The 19,178-nt window shown below is 35.3% G+C and overlaps 1 protein-coding gene across 2 annotated transcripts in view; it reads right to left on the bottom strand.

Annotated features, from left to right (window-relative positions):
- Positions 1-19,178, bottom strand: part of LOC117334191 (protein amalgam-like) — a 58,203-nt gene that overhangs the window by 34,265 nt on the left and 4,760 nt on the right. Inside the window, exon 1 of one of the 2 annotated variants that reach the window (XM_033893674.1) lies at positions 13,874-14,255. The exons of the other annotated variant lie outside the window; for it this stretch is intronic. Coding sequence (XP_033749565.1) covers positions 13,874-13,940 — 67 coding nt within the window. The 5' untranslated portion in view covers positions 13,941-14,255. Of the gene's footprint in view, positions 1-13,873; positions 14,256-19,178 lie in introns of those variants that run through there. 2 annotated transcript variants of the gene reach the window in all.

Raw genomic sequence — 19,178 nt, 5'->3', positions numbered from 1 at the left:
CTTTTACCATCTGCCTCAAGACCAACACTCTCGGTGATCTCTCATTATAGCAACACACTAAACATGCGTATTCTGTTCCCGAAGGCACGCGCATAACATGCATACATACATATACCGATACATGTCCGTTTAATCATATGAGCGGACATTGTTTACCTTCTGACAAAGCCATGTCGACAGATGAAGGAGAATGACGATCCCTTGTTTGTCCGAGGAAATATTCTGAAAACTTTGCTAAGCTAAGGTACAAGGGGATGAAAGGCGTGATTAACATCAAACCTTGTACTTGCACTGAAAATTGAGTTTGAATGAAATTATAAAGTATCTTATATAAATTTATCGTTTCAAGATGATTCAAGTAACACACAAATGACAGGTGCCCGACACCATCTCAGATTGATTGGCATTCTTGTCATTCGTAGGAAATGGACAGAAGCCAAAACATTCAAATGGCGATTTGAACATGACAGCGGTGAATTATGGGTAAGAAACCCAACCTGGTAACATGTCTATTTTGGAGATGGTGGAATTCATTATTTACACATGTTTACCACCAAAAAATCTGTTTATGGCGTAAGGTTGGTCAGAATGTTGATGATCTATCAGCGGGGTATTGTGATGAGCTGTTTGTTACAATGTATGTAGGTATGTTCTATTTGACAGGAGATGTGAGGTGATATTTTGACACTTGTTACTTGTAGTCGGATACAACAGTAGAACTCCTGACGATGCCCCCTTTTGAAGAAGTTCTATGTACTTCCAGAATATAGACTTTTTATTTTGTTTTACAAACATTTCGTTTACGATTATTAAAAGTCAGAAAAGGAAATACAAATACAGTATATCAGTATTAGGCTTTGTATACATTAATGTAGCTTCAGTTGGGCTTGTACTAACTAAAATGACTTGAAATTTTGAAGGCATCGTGCTACTCGTACAAGGGTCGAGTTCATCAATAGTGTTTTTAGTTATGTTAAAGGAGGTGGTGCATAGGAGGGCTAAATCGGCCCACAGCGTTTTTTTCCCGGAAACATATTTTTGTCAAACGCATAATATCCCCGATTATGTGGGAGGAATTAATTTCCATTCCTCAATGTATATATTCTTTTTTTGGTGATTTCATTATTTCCCCATCAAACTGCATAAGAAGCTAATGTTTTGACCACTAATTACATTTGTATTATAGAACACATTTTTATTTCCTATTTGTGAAACAAATTCAACCCATTTGTTTAAGGTTCAATTTTGTATATGAATCATCACGCTCAGTGACACTAAAATTAAATTTCAGCCTAATTTGATGTCTTCTTTGTGAAAAATATTGTTTTTAACTTTTCATTTAAAGTCTAATACCACAAAGTTATTAATGGAGTACTATCAAAATTTCTGGTTAGAAATAATCTAGGGATATTCATAAACATTTAATGAAACAAATTTATTTTGTGAATTACTGGATATGCCAAGATTTTATTATGTTAAATGCATACACCCCAAATTTTGGACAACATATCAAAGTACCGAAAGTACTGAAAAATAGAGGCAAATGCTACAAAAGGTACATCAAAACGTTCGATTAAACATTATTTTACTGCTTTACTGCTTGTGTCAGACAGGGTGCTCCTTTTTAACCCTTGGTTTTTTAATACAATTTACTTCATGACCTTTCTTTGTATGCAAAAATCTTTTGTTATCCAGTAATTTTTGATGATTTTTTTTGGTTGTGTATTAAGTTAATATGCAAACATGTTTTTTAAAAGTAAAATTTAATAGTACTCCAACGATTATTACATTTTATCTACTTAACAAATAAAAGAAAATTTCAAGAAGGTAAATTTTTTACTGATAATTTTGTTAAAAAAACTGTAATTACACTTTCTATCATACAAATTCATACTAAACACACGTTTTTTTTATAAAATATAACATCACATGAGACTATCAATGCAATATAAAAATTATCAAGTACTTTTGTACGAGAAATATATTGAATTTAAAAGGGATGGTACAATTTTTTTACAGAAATCATGTTAGGTGGCGCTGCGTATACAGCATTTGCCAATTTTCGTTTTAGTGTCTAAAATGATATGTATTTGGTAAAAGTCTATCATAATATCATGCATAAAATAAGATTCGGCCGTGGGCCGCCATGCACCACCTCCTTTACATAGTAATGTCACATACATCTAACTGAAAATTGACACGTTTACCCACGACGCTCTCTCATTGATTTTAACACATTGATATATGTCACAAATCGAAGCAAATAAGATTTGGCTCAAGTAATAACAACATAATTAAATATCTTCCCCAAATTATTAAAAAGTTCAATACTTGGCAAAGAGGTGGTCATCAATTAAATATTTTTGTAACATTGTTCTCCGAAGATTCATTAGCAAAGGCAATACAGAAGAAAATAAGTATCCATTATCAAATATATTGCTGGTTTTTATAAATTTGTGAACATTTCTGAATATAATTATGTTGTGGCCAAGGTAGATGTTCATTTCCACAGAGAAGCAACTTTAAGTTAATAACTGCATCTAAATTTTGGAGACTAAGAAAAGGTAAGCGTCTCTGTATATCATAATGTGCACAATCAAAGAACAAATAAAAGGCATTTATCATTCTTTAATTAACATATGACAAGGGCAGTTCATCGCTTAAGGCTACAATATAACATATGTGATCATACTATCGCACCTTTTCAAAATGGTAGAATTATTTAGACGGATACAACTAATCGACAAAAGTTTTGACGGGTCTGTAGATTGGTTGAAATAATTTACAGAATCTATTTTTTAATCTTAATCTTACTACAGCATTTGTGCTTATCACTGCTATGGTCGTAAAACGTAAACCATAGGTGTTGCCTACCAACAATTGATAACGGTATTTATCTGGGTCGTAGTCTGTCATAGTAACTTGGCTAACATTACTGCCAGATTGTACTGTTAAGTTTTATACCATGCTAAGAGCGTGAATTATTTATGGGAAATAATGAAATTATATCCAAATTGTCCTACATAAATGAATTAACTTGTCGAAATAAAACAAAATTGTGATGTTTGATAGCAACATTCGGTAATCTACAACGCGATTACGTTTCAGACACATTTCGGACATTAAGAAGGAGATGTGGTATGTTTCCGTTTAAGCAGAAGCTTTCAACCAAAGTGTTGTTATAATCTTATGTTTGCTGTTTCTCAGACTACGGTACAGCAATGACAATTATAACAGCATATCTGAAGTTATTTTCTGTGACGTCATTTTTATGACGCTCCAATTGTTACTAAAGTATTTAGACGTTCTCTCGAAAGTATTCAGCTTTGGTAGACCATTCATTTGAAGGTCACGCCATGATGATGATATTACTTCAAAAATGAATCAGAAAATATCGAGCATGGCAAAACACTGAAAGCTTGTAAAACGTTAATATAAACAATAAACTGCATACATAGCTGCCATAGACAAACTAATCATACCGGAAGTTTATCAGTTTGACTGGGACTTATTGTGTAGTTATGGCCGTATAGTGGAAAGTTATATACGCAGTGTATTGCTCAAATCAAAAGCAACTATCAATTACCAATGAATGCTTTCAAATCTCAAATATTCGGGTCTGCTCGTCATATCGTGCCACTAAAACCAGTAACGGTCATGACGTGACGTCATATTCAAAATGAGACGAAAATTCCCGAAAGCTGTCGTTAAAACATATACACGTATGCATTTAAAAAAATCGAAAGAAACCGTCCACGTTTACGTTATATATAGATATTATCCTATGACTCCACCATTCGACCGTTACCATCAAAACAATTTCAAACATGGTCGTTCTCTTTAGTTACCCAAACTACAACGCGATGGTAGTTTCCGTTTGATTGACGGTAACTGAACAATAACCGATATCAAACTCTTCTATAATTACACAAAATCGCAATAACTTGTCTTTAAACCTGCTTCGTCAACATTTACATGTATTTAACGCGGGATTTAAACAATGAATTATTTTTCCAACAAAGCGTTCATAGAATTTACGATTAGCCTGGTTTTCATCAATTCTAAAGCTATTACAAATAAATATCGCACAAAGTCCGTAAGTCTCTGTATCAATCTTTTGAAATGACGCTAGTTTGTGAGTCATATTGGCGCACGTGCACGTAAAACACGCGCAAATTACACACAAGCGGCGCCCCTGTGGTGCTTATCTGGTAATTCTTTCGACACAGATTTGTAAAGCAACCATCTGTTCTCAAATCCATCACCTCTCCTCGTTTGATACCGAGGACATTTGTTTATATTGTGTTGTAATGTATATGCTGTACAGACCGACATTCCTATTGCAGACCTTCCGTTTTGAACATTTTCCAGTAAGAAAAAGACAGAAATCTTGTTAAACCATCTATTCTATTTCCTAAAGCTTTCAAGCGAAGAGGAATGGTCTTCATCGCAACATGAGTAATACGGGCGCATCTAAACACGCTGCTATTAACACAATACATTGTGAAGGCTTGCCCGTGTATCGCGACATTATACTATCAGACAATGCTAGAATGAAGATATACCCATCCCTAATCAGCAGAAGAAACAAGATCTGGAATAGCATTCCCACTGGTTGGAAATATGAAGGAAGATGTCTACACAGATATACTTTGGTTCCAGTCTGCTGAAATACGAAGAAATATCTCCATTTTTCAGTCTCGTGTCACTAGCTAAACTTTCCTAATGAATCTCAGAAAATAGTCCCCATCTTTAATGCCATTTAAAATTTATCTTCTATAATAATAATAATTTTTTTTATGCGGCCAATTCGTTAGGGGCCTATGTAGAAATAAAGAAAATGATAGTCAGTGGAATCAATTAAAACGATGAAAAGTGAACTTGATTTTGTTTATATCTGTGTAAGGAGTGACTTTATGAATACATCCGTGATAGTGTGTGTTCACAAGCTTTCTGTTTTCAGTCAAGGTGTGCCTAATAACAGATAAAGACGGAGGCATCTCGGATCAGTAGCATAAACACCATGTTCCGGCTGAGAACAATCACCAGAGGGCACATGACAGTATAATAAGCAGAATGCTTCCTTCCCACTTCCGGTAAATGTCAGATTCTGTCGGACCCGGGGTTATATCGTACACTATACGGATATGAAGCCGATGAGATATTCTACCTACAGCAGATCTGAAGGAAATCCATGTCCCAACCATCACCGTTATCTTTCTGGTCACAAATATAGTTATTTGTCTCTCTCGTCTCGACTATAGCTCACTAACGTCTGTCTGTCTTGTAACAATTATAGCTCACTAACGTCTGTCTTTCTTGTAACAATTATAGCTCACTAATATCTGTCTTTCTTGTAACAATTATAGCTCACTAATGTCTGTCTTTCTTGTAACAATTATAGTTCACTAATGTTTCTCTTTCTTGTAACAGCCACAGTTCACTAATGTCTCCGATCTTGTCACAACTACAGTTATATAATGTCTGTCTTTCTTGCAAAAGCTACAGTTCACTTATGTCTCTCTTGTCACAGTTATATTTCACTAATTTATCTCTTTCTTGTAACAGCCATAGTTGACTAATGCCCAATATTCTGGAGTATCCATCTTACATTCAGTATATTCACTAGTGTTCCTCTTGACCTAAGAATAAATTGCCCATGGTACCTGTTGACCCTAATTTGAAGCTGACCAAGGTCGCGAAGAATGAGAAAACACTTTGTTCCTGTACTTCCGGTGTACGTTTTAGCAGCAACACTTTGATGCTTATTTACAATTTATGGTTTCGGGCATGTTGTGTTTGATAAAGCGTTACCATGTTTATCGATACATTAAGGCTGTACGCTCTCTTGACTACCAGAGTAATGTAGTCCTACACGTATATGAGTTTCATATGTAAAACGTCTTAAAATAATAATAGAAAATTTGTCAATAAATTAATGACAAATTTGAAAGATACGCAGTTTTTAAAATTAAAATATTAAATGCACACACAACTAATGACTCAATTGAAAGATTGAACTGATGATACTTTTCAAATGTTGACAAACTTTAATTTACCCATTTGAAAGATTTACAAATACAATGTAACGGAAATAAAATTAAGTGTACTTCAGGAAACGCCATGAATTTTAATCCGACAGGCAATAGCACATACACAAATCGTTTTATAATTCAAGTACTCATCTTAACAACACTCGACAATAATTTGCAGATACTGCATATGCAATTCTCAAACAGTAAGTTGAAATTCAAAATTAGTATAGTGCATTAGGGCTCCATTCATACGCTCCAATACTGCACTCAACCCCCGTGTTAGTATAGCTACAGGGAATTAAATGACGTCATAACCTCCAATTATGTTAGATAAGAGAGTTCGGATCCGTTTAACATGGAGCCAGATTATATAAATCACTGATACACTATTGTATAACATAGATACAGACAAGGTCGATGACATTGATGATAATATAGAAGAGTTGGAGATCCTCAGATAGACGCTCGCCGAGTTTTCATTACACGTGCCTTTAGGTTTACATACTTCCAGTATATGATAATGCTAAGATGTACCGAAATATCTGTTTACTGTATCTTGTGGATTTGTATATCTCGGGTAATATTAAAGTAGTTGGCAACCGATTTAAATGCATAGCCAAAATACCATACTTTCTACCAGAACAAGCTTATCGTTTGGGATATTAGTCTATATGATAGTGTTTTAAGATATAAAGCTAAAAAATCAGCGTCAAGAAGTGTTGTTATCACTGACGTTAGTGTTTTCAGAATAGATGGTGAGAAAAAGAAGAAAGTTAGCATTCAAACAATATCTGTAATAAACTATTAGTAACTTTGTACAGTCTCTGTAAAGACATTGATACAGTAGATAACTGGTGCGCATCGAATATATCATATACACATCTAAATGGAAAACAATTGGAATCATTAAAGTTATTAAATCTCACCAAAAATAATTTTGAGAATTCTTCTAAAACAATGGACATAACGTTGTAAAGTATGTTGCGATGTATTAGACATATGTTGTGATATATATCAACCACCGACTTATATATATTTATATTATCGGTTATCAACGATCCTTGATGCTTATGTGGAGATATCGAAAATACTCAACATTTTATCGAATGCCAAGAAATTGTCTACTACGATATCTTAGAAGTTTAAATATTCCAGATGTTTTATTAGTTGATATTTAACACTTTACTGTGGGGAAACCCAAATCTACCTGTCGACCAAAATATCCATTTTTTTGTATTATGTCTGTGAATATATTAAAGTACAATTCTCTTAAATTCCAGACTGATACATTCACATTTCCAACTTATATACAACATCTTTCACAAGTTATACATTACTAGATCAATAACTGTCAACAATTATGTTTTATTACATTTTCCCCCTTTTCAGTCTTATATATTTTGTATTTCTTGGTCGAGACAAATCTTTTCGATGTATAAATAAGATTAAGCAGCCATTAAAATTGTTTTTTTTTTTATATGTAATAATGCTCGGAAAGGGCTGAATTAGTTATATGAATTCGTGCCCAATCCCTTTTGTTTAAGAAAAGGAAATGAAATATGTTTAAATAACTTATCGCTGTGGGAATTTCATTATCTTAGTTATGCTCTCCGAGTATATTGTCTCTGGCACGTATTGATTATGTTTTGATGTTGACAATGTTATGTTAATTTGTTTATTGTGGGTATCCTACACACCCACACTGACGAGTCGGAAGACCTCAAGTTAATAAAGAACTTGTAGCTATATAGGGTATCGGATAGACGTGCGTCCTATACTGTAACTTCCGACAAGTTTTGAAATTCCGGAAAAGCACGAGAATATACGAAGAGAAACGGGACCTATTCCACCATCTTGTATGTATCATCAATAAGCATGTGTTTTTATCTATCACATAATTGATTACCCGTGTGCGGTAATTGGGTCCATGTGTTCGCGCGTTTTACAGGGGTGACTACTGACCAGCGGGATACGGCACGTGATCTCAATTGTTTCGTCAGAGAAACATGCTAAGTTAATGACCATTTGTCCTAACAACTTACTACCAAAGCGGCTGATTTCGTGGCGTGGTTCTTCCATACAATGAGAGATTGGTGATCCTACCTTTAATCAGTCTAGTTTAACATGTTGTTAAATCACCGGGTTCAATCGTTAGTACTGACCGGACGCCGGTGCTTACACCTGGGCATCGATCAATTTTACAACCTGGCAACGATAATTCCTATAGAAAACACGGTTGATTTTGTTTATCTTTCTCGGCATAGTCGTATGATATTCTTTTGGCCCCGGATATGACGCGACAGGTGGCGTTACTGGTCAAGACGGAGTATGTGATTGGTCAATGTAGCGGTAAATGCAAAATGCAGATATGCAGTTAAAAACAAAACAATGCAGTTAAAAAGAGATTGAATGCAAAACTGAATAAGTGGATGTATCTTTTCAAATGACACATTAATACAATGATATATCGGATTCAAATGCAGTCTTATTATCACCAAAAATGATTCAAACTGATATTATTTTGTTATCCATGCTGAAACACACTAGTTCGTTAATGTATTTCACCAGCAGTTTAACATTGTAACCACCAGCATTAAAACTATGTGGTTTATCTTTTTAAAAGATATTTCTTGTTTCTATCTGATAATGCAGTCATTCAAGGAAAATAACCGGACTATTGCATTTTTTGATAAAAAGAGAAGTTTTCGAAATCGTTCGATGGTGTTCCTTAAGTTGATAAGTCAGTTAATCGCTGAATTCAGAAAGAAAGAAAAACCGATTGTTTGCACTCAAGCCTTGAGCAGATTGAATGGTAACCGACCCAGTTAATGCATGGTGAATGCGACCCGTTGATTCTCGTCTTTATTGAATTTTGAAAATAAGATTATTTTTTTTTTAAAAAAAAAAGGGAAAAAAATTTCGAGTGATGCTGACGTAAAACTATTTATCATCATTACTAATATTTTCGGTCTATTGGGACTAAAGGCACTCGGAATATAAACCTGTCAACATCATCACCATCTCAGAAAAATCCGGCGTCCAGATGTAAAGCTCAAAGCGTCTTAGATGCCACATGTGTAAAATACGGAAATGTCTCAAAATTCATATTTAACCAATACCAATCAATCCAAAAAGATTTGACAATGTCAAAATATATAATATCGATGAACTGTGAGATTTATAATCACTTTTATCGCGGATTTTACTGTATATGTTACATAATTCGTGGATTGGGACATCTTTGGTCATACCCACTTACACTATGGGCGACTTAGCAAACACTGAGAAGTGTTTTCACCTGTCCGTCTATCCTTGCAAATTACACGTAGCCAATTTATCTTACTGTTCTGTGGTCGGGTTATTTTACTTGAAGGACTGCATTATCAGATAGAAATAAAAGAGAAGCGAAATAAACCATGTTTTCAATCCCGTCTTTCGTGTTCATTTTCTATAGGAATTATCGTTGAACGGATGCGCAATTCATTTGTGTGTTGTTGTTTTTTAATTTTTAATAGATATATATATAATTATTTTTTTCATATGACAGTGAACTTAGATTCCAATGAGGATGGCTGCTCGAGTTATGGAGTATAATGTGCCAACAAGGTTTGTGGGTTCTATGTAAGCTGATATGATCGTTATGTACTTAAGGAATTATAAAAGTGCTATATCTCATGCTGACTTTGAGCATTTGTCGGTGGCAAATGATAGGCGTTTGCAAAAGTTAATTTATCAATTTGAACTTTTCGCTTATTTCTCCAATGAGTCATAATATTATGAGTTCTCCTGTTCTGTCAGGGTGCAACGTTGATTTTTTCTGTACAGATATCTACCAGTGAGAACAAATAGAGAAAAACCATGGCTGAGTGAAGTTGTGGAAATTCCTTTCCCAGGCCGATAAAACCAATCTTGTTACTAGCCTTTCATTACGAGAGCCTGATAGTCTATGTATGTTCTTGTGGAAAATGATTGTTGGGTTTGTTGTCTGATTAAATACTCCATATAACGATCTAAAACATCTTTAAAAGAACAAGAGACCTAGGAACAGTCTCAAATATAGAGCATTTCTTAGTTATCGCATTATCAGAATTATGAGAAACGAAACGGCATCATTATTCCTCCTTTGAAATTTCACTACCACAACTATGACCACGAATTAACACAATAAGGCTACGTTTGATCTCTTTATTTATTGTTAAAATATAGTAATCAAACTCTCAGCAAAATGCACTATTTTAACACATGTTACTTTGGTAGTTCACTAGACCAAGGAGTTATCAAAATCTAACTTTGACAGTTGAGATTGATGGTGCTCTAGCTGGTATTCTAATATACATCCGGGCCATCGAGACACATTTTCTGGCGAGAGGTATTACCAGAAATGTATTCCTATTTATAGAGTATGACAGTTTAAAGCCTAACAAGTGTGCTTTTGTATTGATATTGATACGTCACATTTGATATCTTGATAATTCCAAAGAAAAGTAAGTAATTTTCACAATATTGTTTAATGATGGACGATCATTGCTTAGCAACTAAAATTATGCGCGATGAATCTAGGTCACGGAAATGTTTGACTGTTGAGAAATATTACCATCAGATATGCCTGTCAGATTTTGGAATGTAGGTTTGGAAGTGTGACATAATGAGTGACTTATCTTCGATACTTAACGACCCAACATGCCACACAAACGTTAGATCACGTTGTGTTAACGGAGGACGTGACGCTGGCTGGAGTACCCTGTACCAGACTGTGATATACACACACACCGTCCCTCTCTGTGATCGGGCCCCACGACATAAATGCCAAGTGTTATTTCCCCTTTTTAATGACACATAGCAATACACACAAGTATGAGGTATAAGGTAAATCATTCAGACTTATCGCTAAACCACTTGCTGTAATCATACGGCAAACCGATTTTTGTATAACTTTATCTTTACTTTTTTATACATGAACACTAAGACACCATTTAAGAAATACAGTATATGTAGGATACTGCAAAGAAAAAAATAGTGTACATTATAGCTACATTACTTCTAGGTCTACAACAATCTCGAGTGTTCCGGGACACGGTTGATACATCTGTTGTACATTTATGTTATCCCCAAACCACCTTAAGACTACGACGGCATCTCTGTCTACTGCTGTACTTTGCTGTTATTTTGTACCATCATACTAACCGATTACTGAAGGCACACAAGAGCTACCGTAAACATGGCCTCTCCGGGGATACCCTGTATTACGTACCAACATGTTCTAAATTGTTTACTTAAGAAATGTGTCATCCTCTTATCTGGTCGGACTTGAATATGCCAAATTATGCCAAACGGTTCAACTAGATTATCTTGACATCATACTACATCTACGTCTATGTATCTCTAATATGCTTGTATTAGTCAACTACTACTTCATGTCTGTAAAACGTTTGCTGGAATGTATGATCACATGACATGTAACTTTCGGCTTTGTCGAAGTACAACTTATTATGTATATTGTCTTCCAAGTACGCGACTCTTTTAGTGCATTCCTTACCATAATGCCGATTTGATCGTCCTACATGTTTGAAACTTTGAAAATAAAACAAACAATAAGCGTCAAGTTGATGTTGGTTCATATCGTCAATATTAGTTTTGTAAGAATTGAATTCCTAAAAAAAAGTACATACAGTATTAGGGTCTATACCAGTTAACAAACACAAACAAGCATTTGCTTCATTCTGAAAGAAATGTAAAAGGAGGAAATATCTATAAGACATATATTTATAAACCATGAACAATTATAATCCATTGTACCAGTACACCAGTGCATAGAAGGTGAGTATTCGTTCATTAACGAAGGTAGTCTTCACCACGTGGTAGTTATGATAAATGTCTGATTTGGCCGGCAATGAAACACCACATCACTTCATCAAATTGGTCCAGATCTCCCAAACCTCATGTCGTTGGAGATTTAATTACATTAACTGAGAATATTACAAAAGGTGATTCCAGATCGGTCTCAGTTTCCCCTTTATACTTGAATCGTAAGTTCATAAATGAAATTCGCGAGGCCTAAAACTTGCTCAACATCAATTAAATAGAGTTCAAAAACAAAAAAGAATACCGACAAAACAAAGTCATACAACTCAAAATCGGTTAGACGAGGAAAGAATATAAACAAATATACAGATTTGCATGGAGAAGCTTGTAAAACTACAAGACCAGGTACTCCGACAGAGTAAGCGTCTTCTATTCTATGGATGGCACTCACAATAAGATTTAGGTCAAATCTGGGTTAAGCCACGCGTTTGGGTTAGATTGTACCGTCATGATCACGAGGAATATATGGTGGGTACACGCTCAACAAGGAATACGAACAACTTTGAATGTATTTTAGCGAGAACTCGCCTTTCAGAAGGCGCTTTGATATCCAAGGGAAAGTAATTTGTCCTCTATTTAGACTATGTTCATCGATGTTCAGTCAGTATATGTAAATGTAAGTTATATTTACATTTTCATTGTTTAAAGCGAAATTAAATGAACACCGACATGTAAACATCAAACCGTAATTATATTTCTAAGGCAAGTAATGTGTAAAAAATGGAGTCTGTCGAAAACGTACAAGAAATATACGACCAGGCGTTCCAAAAGGATAGGCGAAACCCAAGGTCTGTATAATTTCGGCGAAATCTATTTTAAGGTATCAACATACCTTAGTAATTCCGTCTGGACAGTGTTCCTGGTCAGTTTCCTGTCAACGTCTACGGGGATAGATATACAATGCAATTTTCAATTTGAATGGGAAATAAAAAAAATCTCACTACACTTTGCGCTGTCCATATCCATGTCTGTGAATTAGCTGTTATTCCTCAGACTCATCTCCGACAGTCTATTTCTCCAGTGTTCAACAATATTCTTAAAGTACAACAGCGTAGGTTTTAATTAAGATATAGTTAGGTTACATTCATTCTAAATAGCTAACGAATATCTGTCAGATAATGACTTTTGACCTCATCTGTTATAAAATCAACACCAGTTACAGATAAAGATAGGCAGTACCGCCATATTACCAAAATAGCAGTGACAATGTCACTCTCTAAAATACTTTCGGTATTGTGCGTATCCCAGAGAGTGGTTGAACGTGTACTCACCACCTTGTGCCTGTAATCCTTACGGTACAATTATGCGACTTACATCCCCACCTCCGGGTAAACACCTAACCCCTAGGTACCGCGCATTCCTTTGCACGTGTAATCAAAAGCCACCAAATACCTTGTTATGTTGCGTTGTAGCATTACGTACCTGTTGAAGGCTTGCCTTTGCCAACCGTTCAACATCTGGATTTTGTTTAACTAATTACCCCCAGAAAAATCAATAGGCGATTCACTATTGTACAGTATAGGTTGATCGTGATACAGTAAAAACGGATGGTTTCTTTAGATATCCATCAGAAGAATCTATGATGTTAATATTGTTATTTCTAATTGAAACAAAACATCACTTAGCCAAAAACATGATCATATACACATCTATAACGGTATAAGCCACATGCTTAAAATCGTCACTCAAATTTGGCATACATTAGAATTAACAGAAACTTTCTTAGAAATGTTTACCGGATGTAAGGACCGTTTGTAGCAGTTGATAATATTCTATCCTACATCAAGGCTTGTCTAGCTTATAGATTTAGAATTGATATTAATCTTTTCATATCAAGCATACATTCACCGGAAAACTTTCAGTTTGCCTATAGCGGGATATGTATTATATATAGTGTATCAGACGTTTAACACGATGTCATCAAATGTGAAGTAAGAACATTTCTTTAAGGACGTTAATGTTTAAGAAGAACTTACCAGTCACAGTCACAAAACACACGCCCACCAAAGGTAGCGCAATAGACATCATTATTTTCCAAGACATGGTGAAGTTCACTAAATAAATCCCAGATAATCCCAGTGCAGATTCTCCGAAGAATTGTATGCAGGTGTCTAAGCTCTAAAACATAGTCCAACACTTGAGTACCTTAGAATGTACACGTGTAATGCACGTCCGAGAGACAGAAAAGTCAGAAGCTGATATAGTTCGTTATTACTATCCTCGTGTTACGTTACTTTCCCTGTGTAGTTTGTCCCAGGACTAACTCCTCATCAGCCTGACAGGTCCCCAAACAGCGGGATAGAGAGAGCTCTCTACGCTAGCACTGGAGAACCACAGCAGGGTTTTTGGGAATACCCACTAAACTTATAACTAGTATGGATTTGACTGGAGTGACCCGTGGAGGCTGCGTCGGTAAGTACACTTACTCCCAGCCTCTGCAGCCGGTCTGTGTGATTCGTGGGGCAGAGATGACTGTGTCTGTCTGTTGTCTGTCAGGATGTCAATACGTCCGCCTATTGACCGTCATTTGTCCGGTCGCTGCTTAATATACTTATATTTCCCACTTTTCGAAATTAAATCTTCCTCTTTGAACCATGTGTGGCTGGTGTTTCAGTGGACATTTGCCAACATCTAAATATATTTCAACTGTATTTCATATTATATTACTAAAATACAACCCATTGCATTAGTATATTGTGCTAAAAAAGTAAAATCACGGTTCATTGTGATGCAAATCCCCAAAACCAGTCAAATTCACCTCAAGAACTCTTCAAACATGTACACTGAAAACAGGTATTTTCATCAAACGAAGACCCAATGTTCTCATTTGATCTTTCATAGCAACACCATATATCATATGATGATATTTTCAAATTTGATTGGTTAAGAAAATCAAATAATAAAATAGTCGGCTTAAGATACGTACTGACTTCAGATGAGGCATCATATCAGAGAAAACTAGAAAATGTTCGTGCTCATACACATCTATTGTATCTGTAAAGCAAAACAATAACTTTTAAGACCATGTCATAATCAAAACTTACCAAATTATTCCACGACGTTTCGTTAAAGAATAGCCTCGGAAATAAGTACATGTCATTCATGGACAATAGTAGGTTTTGACCTAAAGTTATAGAACGACAAAATATCGCTCACTTTTCTTTTGATTCTTTTTTTCTTTTCTGTTTCTTGAATCATATATTTTCTTTTTATACTGACATACATCCCAAGCACAAGCTGTACCATTTTTACGTAATCAGCAGTTCAGATGTGTATGTGGCGCCTTGGCAAAGCACTGCACGCTAAGCTGAATAATCAGGCGTTTAGAACATTTCTGATATCGGTGTAACTGTATAGCTTCGTCGACTTTCTAAAGATAATATTCAGAAAGTAATGGGCCTATTTACTCAAGTAGTTTTGATTTTTTTTTTTTTTTTTGTAATTCAATATCAAATAACGTTTAAAAATCAGAATTTTTAGGAATGTTTCATTATCTTTTTCAATGTAAAACATTTGTAAAAAATAATGTATGTTTAAAGGAATGTTTGGTGATTTTATACAAAAGCGTATCGATTGTAAAACAATAATATTGATTGAGTATTATTAACAGGTAACACATACCTGGATCATTCCCTTTAACAGTTTCTGTAGATACTTAATGTACTATAATAACACCAACTGTAGGCTGAGGACATGTTGACAGTAAAGTGAAGCTAAGTGATACGTTAAACATCCCTACAGCTGCCAAAACAACCTTTGATCAGCCCAGGGTGGATCTGACAAAGTCGTTATTCCAAAACATAAAACAACCAATGGAATGCTTTGAAAATGACAAGTTTGTCGCTTTACATGAGACTATGGTGTAACAGTACATCAATAAGTCTGTGGTGTATCAGTACATCAATAAATCTGTGGTTTATCAGTGTATCAATAAGTCTGTGGTGTATCGGTGTATCAATAAGTGTGTGGTGTATCAGTACATCGATAAGTCTGTGGTGTAACAGTACATCAATAAGTATGTGGTGTAACAGTACATCAATAAGTCTGTGGTGTATCAGTACATCAATAAGTCTGTGGTGTATCAGTACATCAATAAGTCTGTGGTGTATCAGTACATCAATAAGTCTGTAGTGTATCAGGACATCAATAAGTCTGTGGTGTATCAGTGTATCAATAAGTCTGTGGTGTATCAGTACATAAATAAATATGTGGTGTATCAGTACATCAATAACTCTGTGGTGCATCAGGACATCAATAAGTCTGTGGTGTATCAGTACATCAATAAGTCTGTGGTGTATCAGTACATCAATAAGTATGTGGTATATCAGTACATCAATAAGTCAGTGGTGTATCAGTACATGAATAAGTATGTGATGTATCAGTGTATCAATAAGTCTGTGGTGTATCAGTACATCAATAAGTCTGTGGTGTATCAGTACATAAATAAATATGTGGTGTATCAGTGTATCAATAAGTCTGTGGTGTATCAGTGTATCAATAAGTCAATGGTGTATCAGGACATCAATAAGTCTGTGGTGTATCAGTACATCAATAAGTCTGTGGTGTATCAGTACATCAATAAGTCTGTGGTGTATCAGGACATCAATAAGTCTGTGGTGTATCAGGACATCAATAAGTCAGTGGTGTATCAGAGCATCAATAAGTCTGTGGTGTATCAGTACATCAATAAGTCTGTGGTGTATCAGAGCATCAATAAGACTGTGGTGTATCAGTACATCAATAAGTCTGTGGTGTATCAGTACATCAATAAGACTGTGGTGTATCAGGACATCAATAAGTCTGTGGTGTATCAGTACATCAATAAGTATGTGGTGTATCAGTACATCAATAAGACTGTGGTGTATCAGAGCATCAATAAGACTGTGGTGTATCAGTACATCAATAAGTCTGTGGTGTATCAGTACATCAATAAGTCTGTGGTGTATCAGTACATCAATAATTCTGTGGTGTATCAGTACATCAATAAATCTGTGGTGTATCAGTGTATTAAAATAAGGCAGCGGTAAATCAATATTTTGATAAGCCTGCCGTACATCAATAATATTTTGATAAAATCATTTGTTTTTTCACACAATAAAGCAAAATGGACAAAAACATCAAGGCTTCGCGCACTTGATGAAGGATTAAGATTTTAATATAAACATGACGCACATATTCCTGGTGCTTACTTAATGACGATTGGCATTTCTATAAATATTATAAACATTGTAATAAGATTCATTCCGTTGTTTACATCAAACTTTTAACGTGAAATGAGAGTATCCTCCCGGCCCTTGTCCTGTACCTCCTTATTGAATCAGTTGTATCGCCTGACAATGTAATAAAAGGAAGCACCAGGCGTGGTAATTAGGCTAATATGGTGCTTTATTGAGTCGTTATGGTGTTGATAAACCGGTGAACACTATGTGCTCCTTGGCCTAAGATGGCTAGTTACCCTGAGTAGAATCAGTAGGAGGTGCGCCCTTTACACTACAGCATGTGTTTTGATGTATCCGGGGTTAGATTCAGTGACCATAAAGAAAGTTCACAATGTGATGAAGATTCATTTAGACTCTCCACAGGAGCGAGGTACTTAATAATCATATACATCTTTAGTTCCCCTCCGCTCTCCCCCTTTCGCCTCCCGTGGCAGTCAATTTGGGTGATTACTACAGGGAAAAGGCTTGTCTTCCAATCTGTTTGTTAATATCATAGAGGCGCGTTAGTGTCCCGGGGTCATATGCAGAAATATCACGTGCGCGCGTGTTATATCTCTATGTGCATGTTCTACACATGTTTTTCCGTGGTCTCCTTGGCATCTAGATCCTAGGGTTAATTCAATGCAATTAATGATGTTAGAACTGTAGACGATATTATGAACAAATTTGATTTTTATCTATAAATGTAATCAATGATATTACGATGTGTACGGGGGCAAAATATTCCTTTCATATCAAGTACCAATATCGGAATGTATTCCGGAAATAACAATATCGGAATGTATCCCGGAAATATCAATATCGGAATGTATCCCGAAAATACCAATATCGGAATGTATCCCGAAAATATCAATATCGGAATGTATTCCGGAAATACCAATATCGGAATGTATCCCGGAAATACCAATATCGGAATGTATCCCGGATATACCAATATCGGAATGTATCCCGAAAATACCAATATCGGAATGTATCCCGAAAATACCAATATCGGAATGTATCCCGAAAATACCAATATCGGAATGTATCCCGAAAATACCAATATCGGAATGTATCCTTGATATACCAATATCGGAATCTATCCCGGATATACCAATATCGGAATGTATCCCGGATATACCAATATCGGAATGTATCCCGGATATACCAATATCGGAATGTATCCCGGATATACCAATATCGGAATGTATCCCGGAAATACCAATATCGGAATGTATCCCGAAAATATCAATATCGGAATGTATCCCGAAAATACCAATATCGGAATGTATCCCGAAAATACCAATATCGGAATGTATCCCGAAAATATCAATATCGGAATGTATCCCGAAAATATCAATATCGGAATGTATCCCGAAAATACTAATATCGGAATGTATCCCGAAAATACTAATATCGGAATGTATCCCGAAAATACTAATATCGGAATGTATCCCGAAAATACCAATATCGGAATGTATCCCGAAAATACCTATATCGGAATGTATCCCGAAAATACTAATATCGGAATGTATCCCGAAAATATCAATATCGGAATGTATCCCGGATAAACCAATATCGGAATGTATCCCGGAAATACCAATATCTAAGTTAATTAAAACAGAGAGTGTTGTATAGTCAGTTATTTTCTATCTAAATTCTAAGTACATGTATAGTATTTGGGACTAGAACGTCAAACAAGTGAATTATCAGCCATATTTCACGGCAGATAATTGAAAAGCGACCATGTGGCTCTTGATCAGATGACAAATGCATTTTTGAATTAAGAAATATTTCTTTATGATCGGTATTAAAACATGAAAGATAAAAGGAAATGAACAACGTTACAGAATGATTGTTTTCCTATTTTTCTAACATTCTATCAATACATTTTTTTTATGGATTGAGCTATGCGATAGAATTAAGATTGGGTCAATGCCACTTACTGAAGAAGAAGTATTACAGACATATGGTTAACGGTTGGTTTACCTAAATATATATATAAACACGTGGACAATGAGTGCGCGGTATAGTTAATGATCCATCCTTTACAAGGGAGGTAACTCGGTTTCAGATTTATTTT

This window comes from Pecten maximus, chromosome 9, assembly GCF_902652985.1.
Source record: "Pecten maximus chromosome 9, xPecMax1.1, whole genome shotgun sequence".
NCBI lineage: Eukaryota > Metazoa > Mollusca > Bivalvia > Pectinida > Pectinidae > Pecten > Pecten maximus.
The sequence above is the reverse complement of the archived record's forward strand: the minus strand, read 5'-3'. Positions and strand labels throughout refer to the sequence as shown.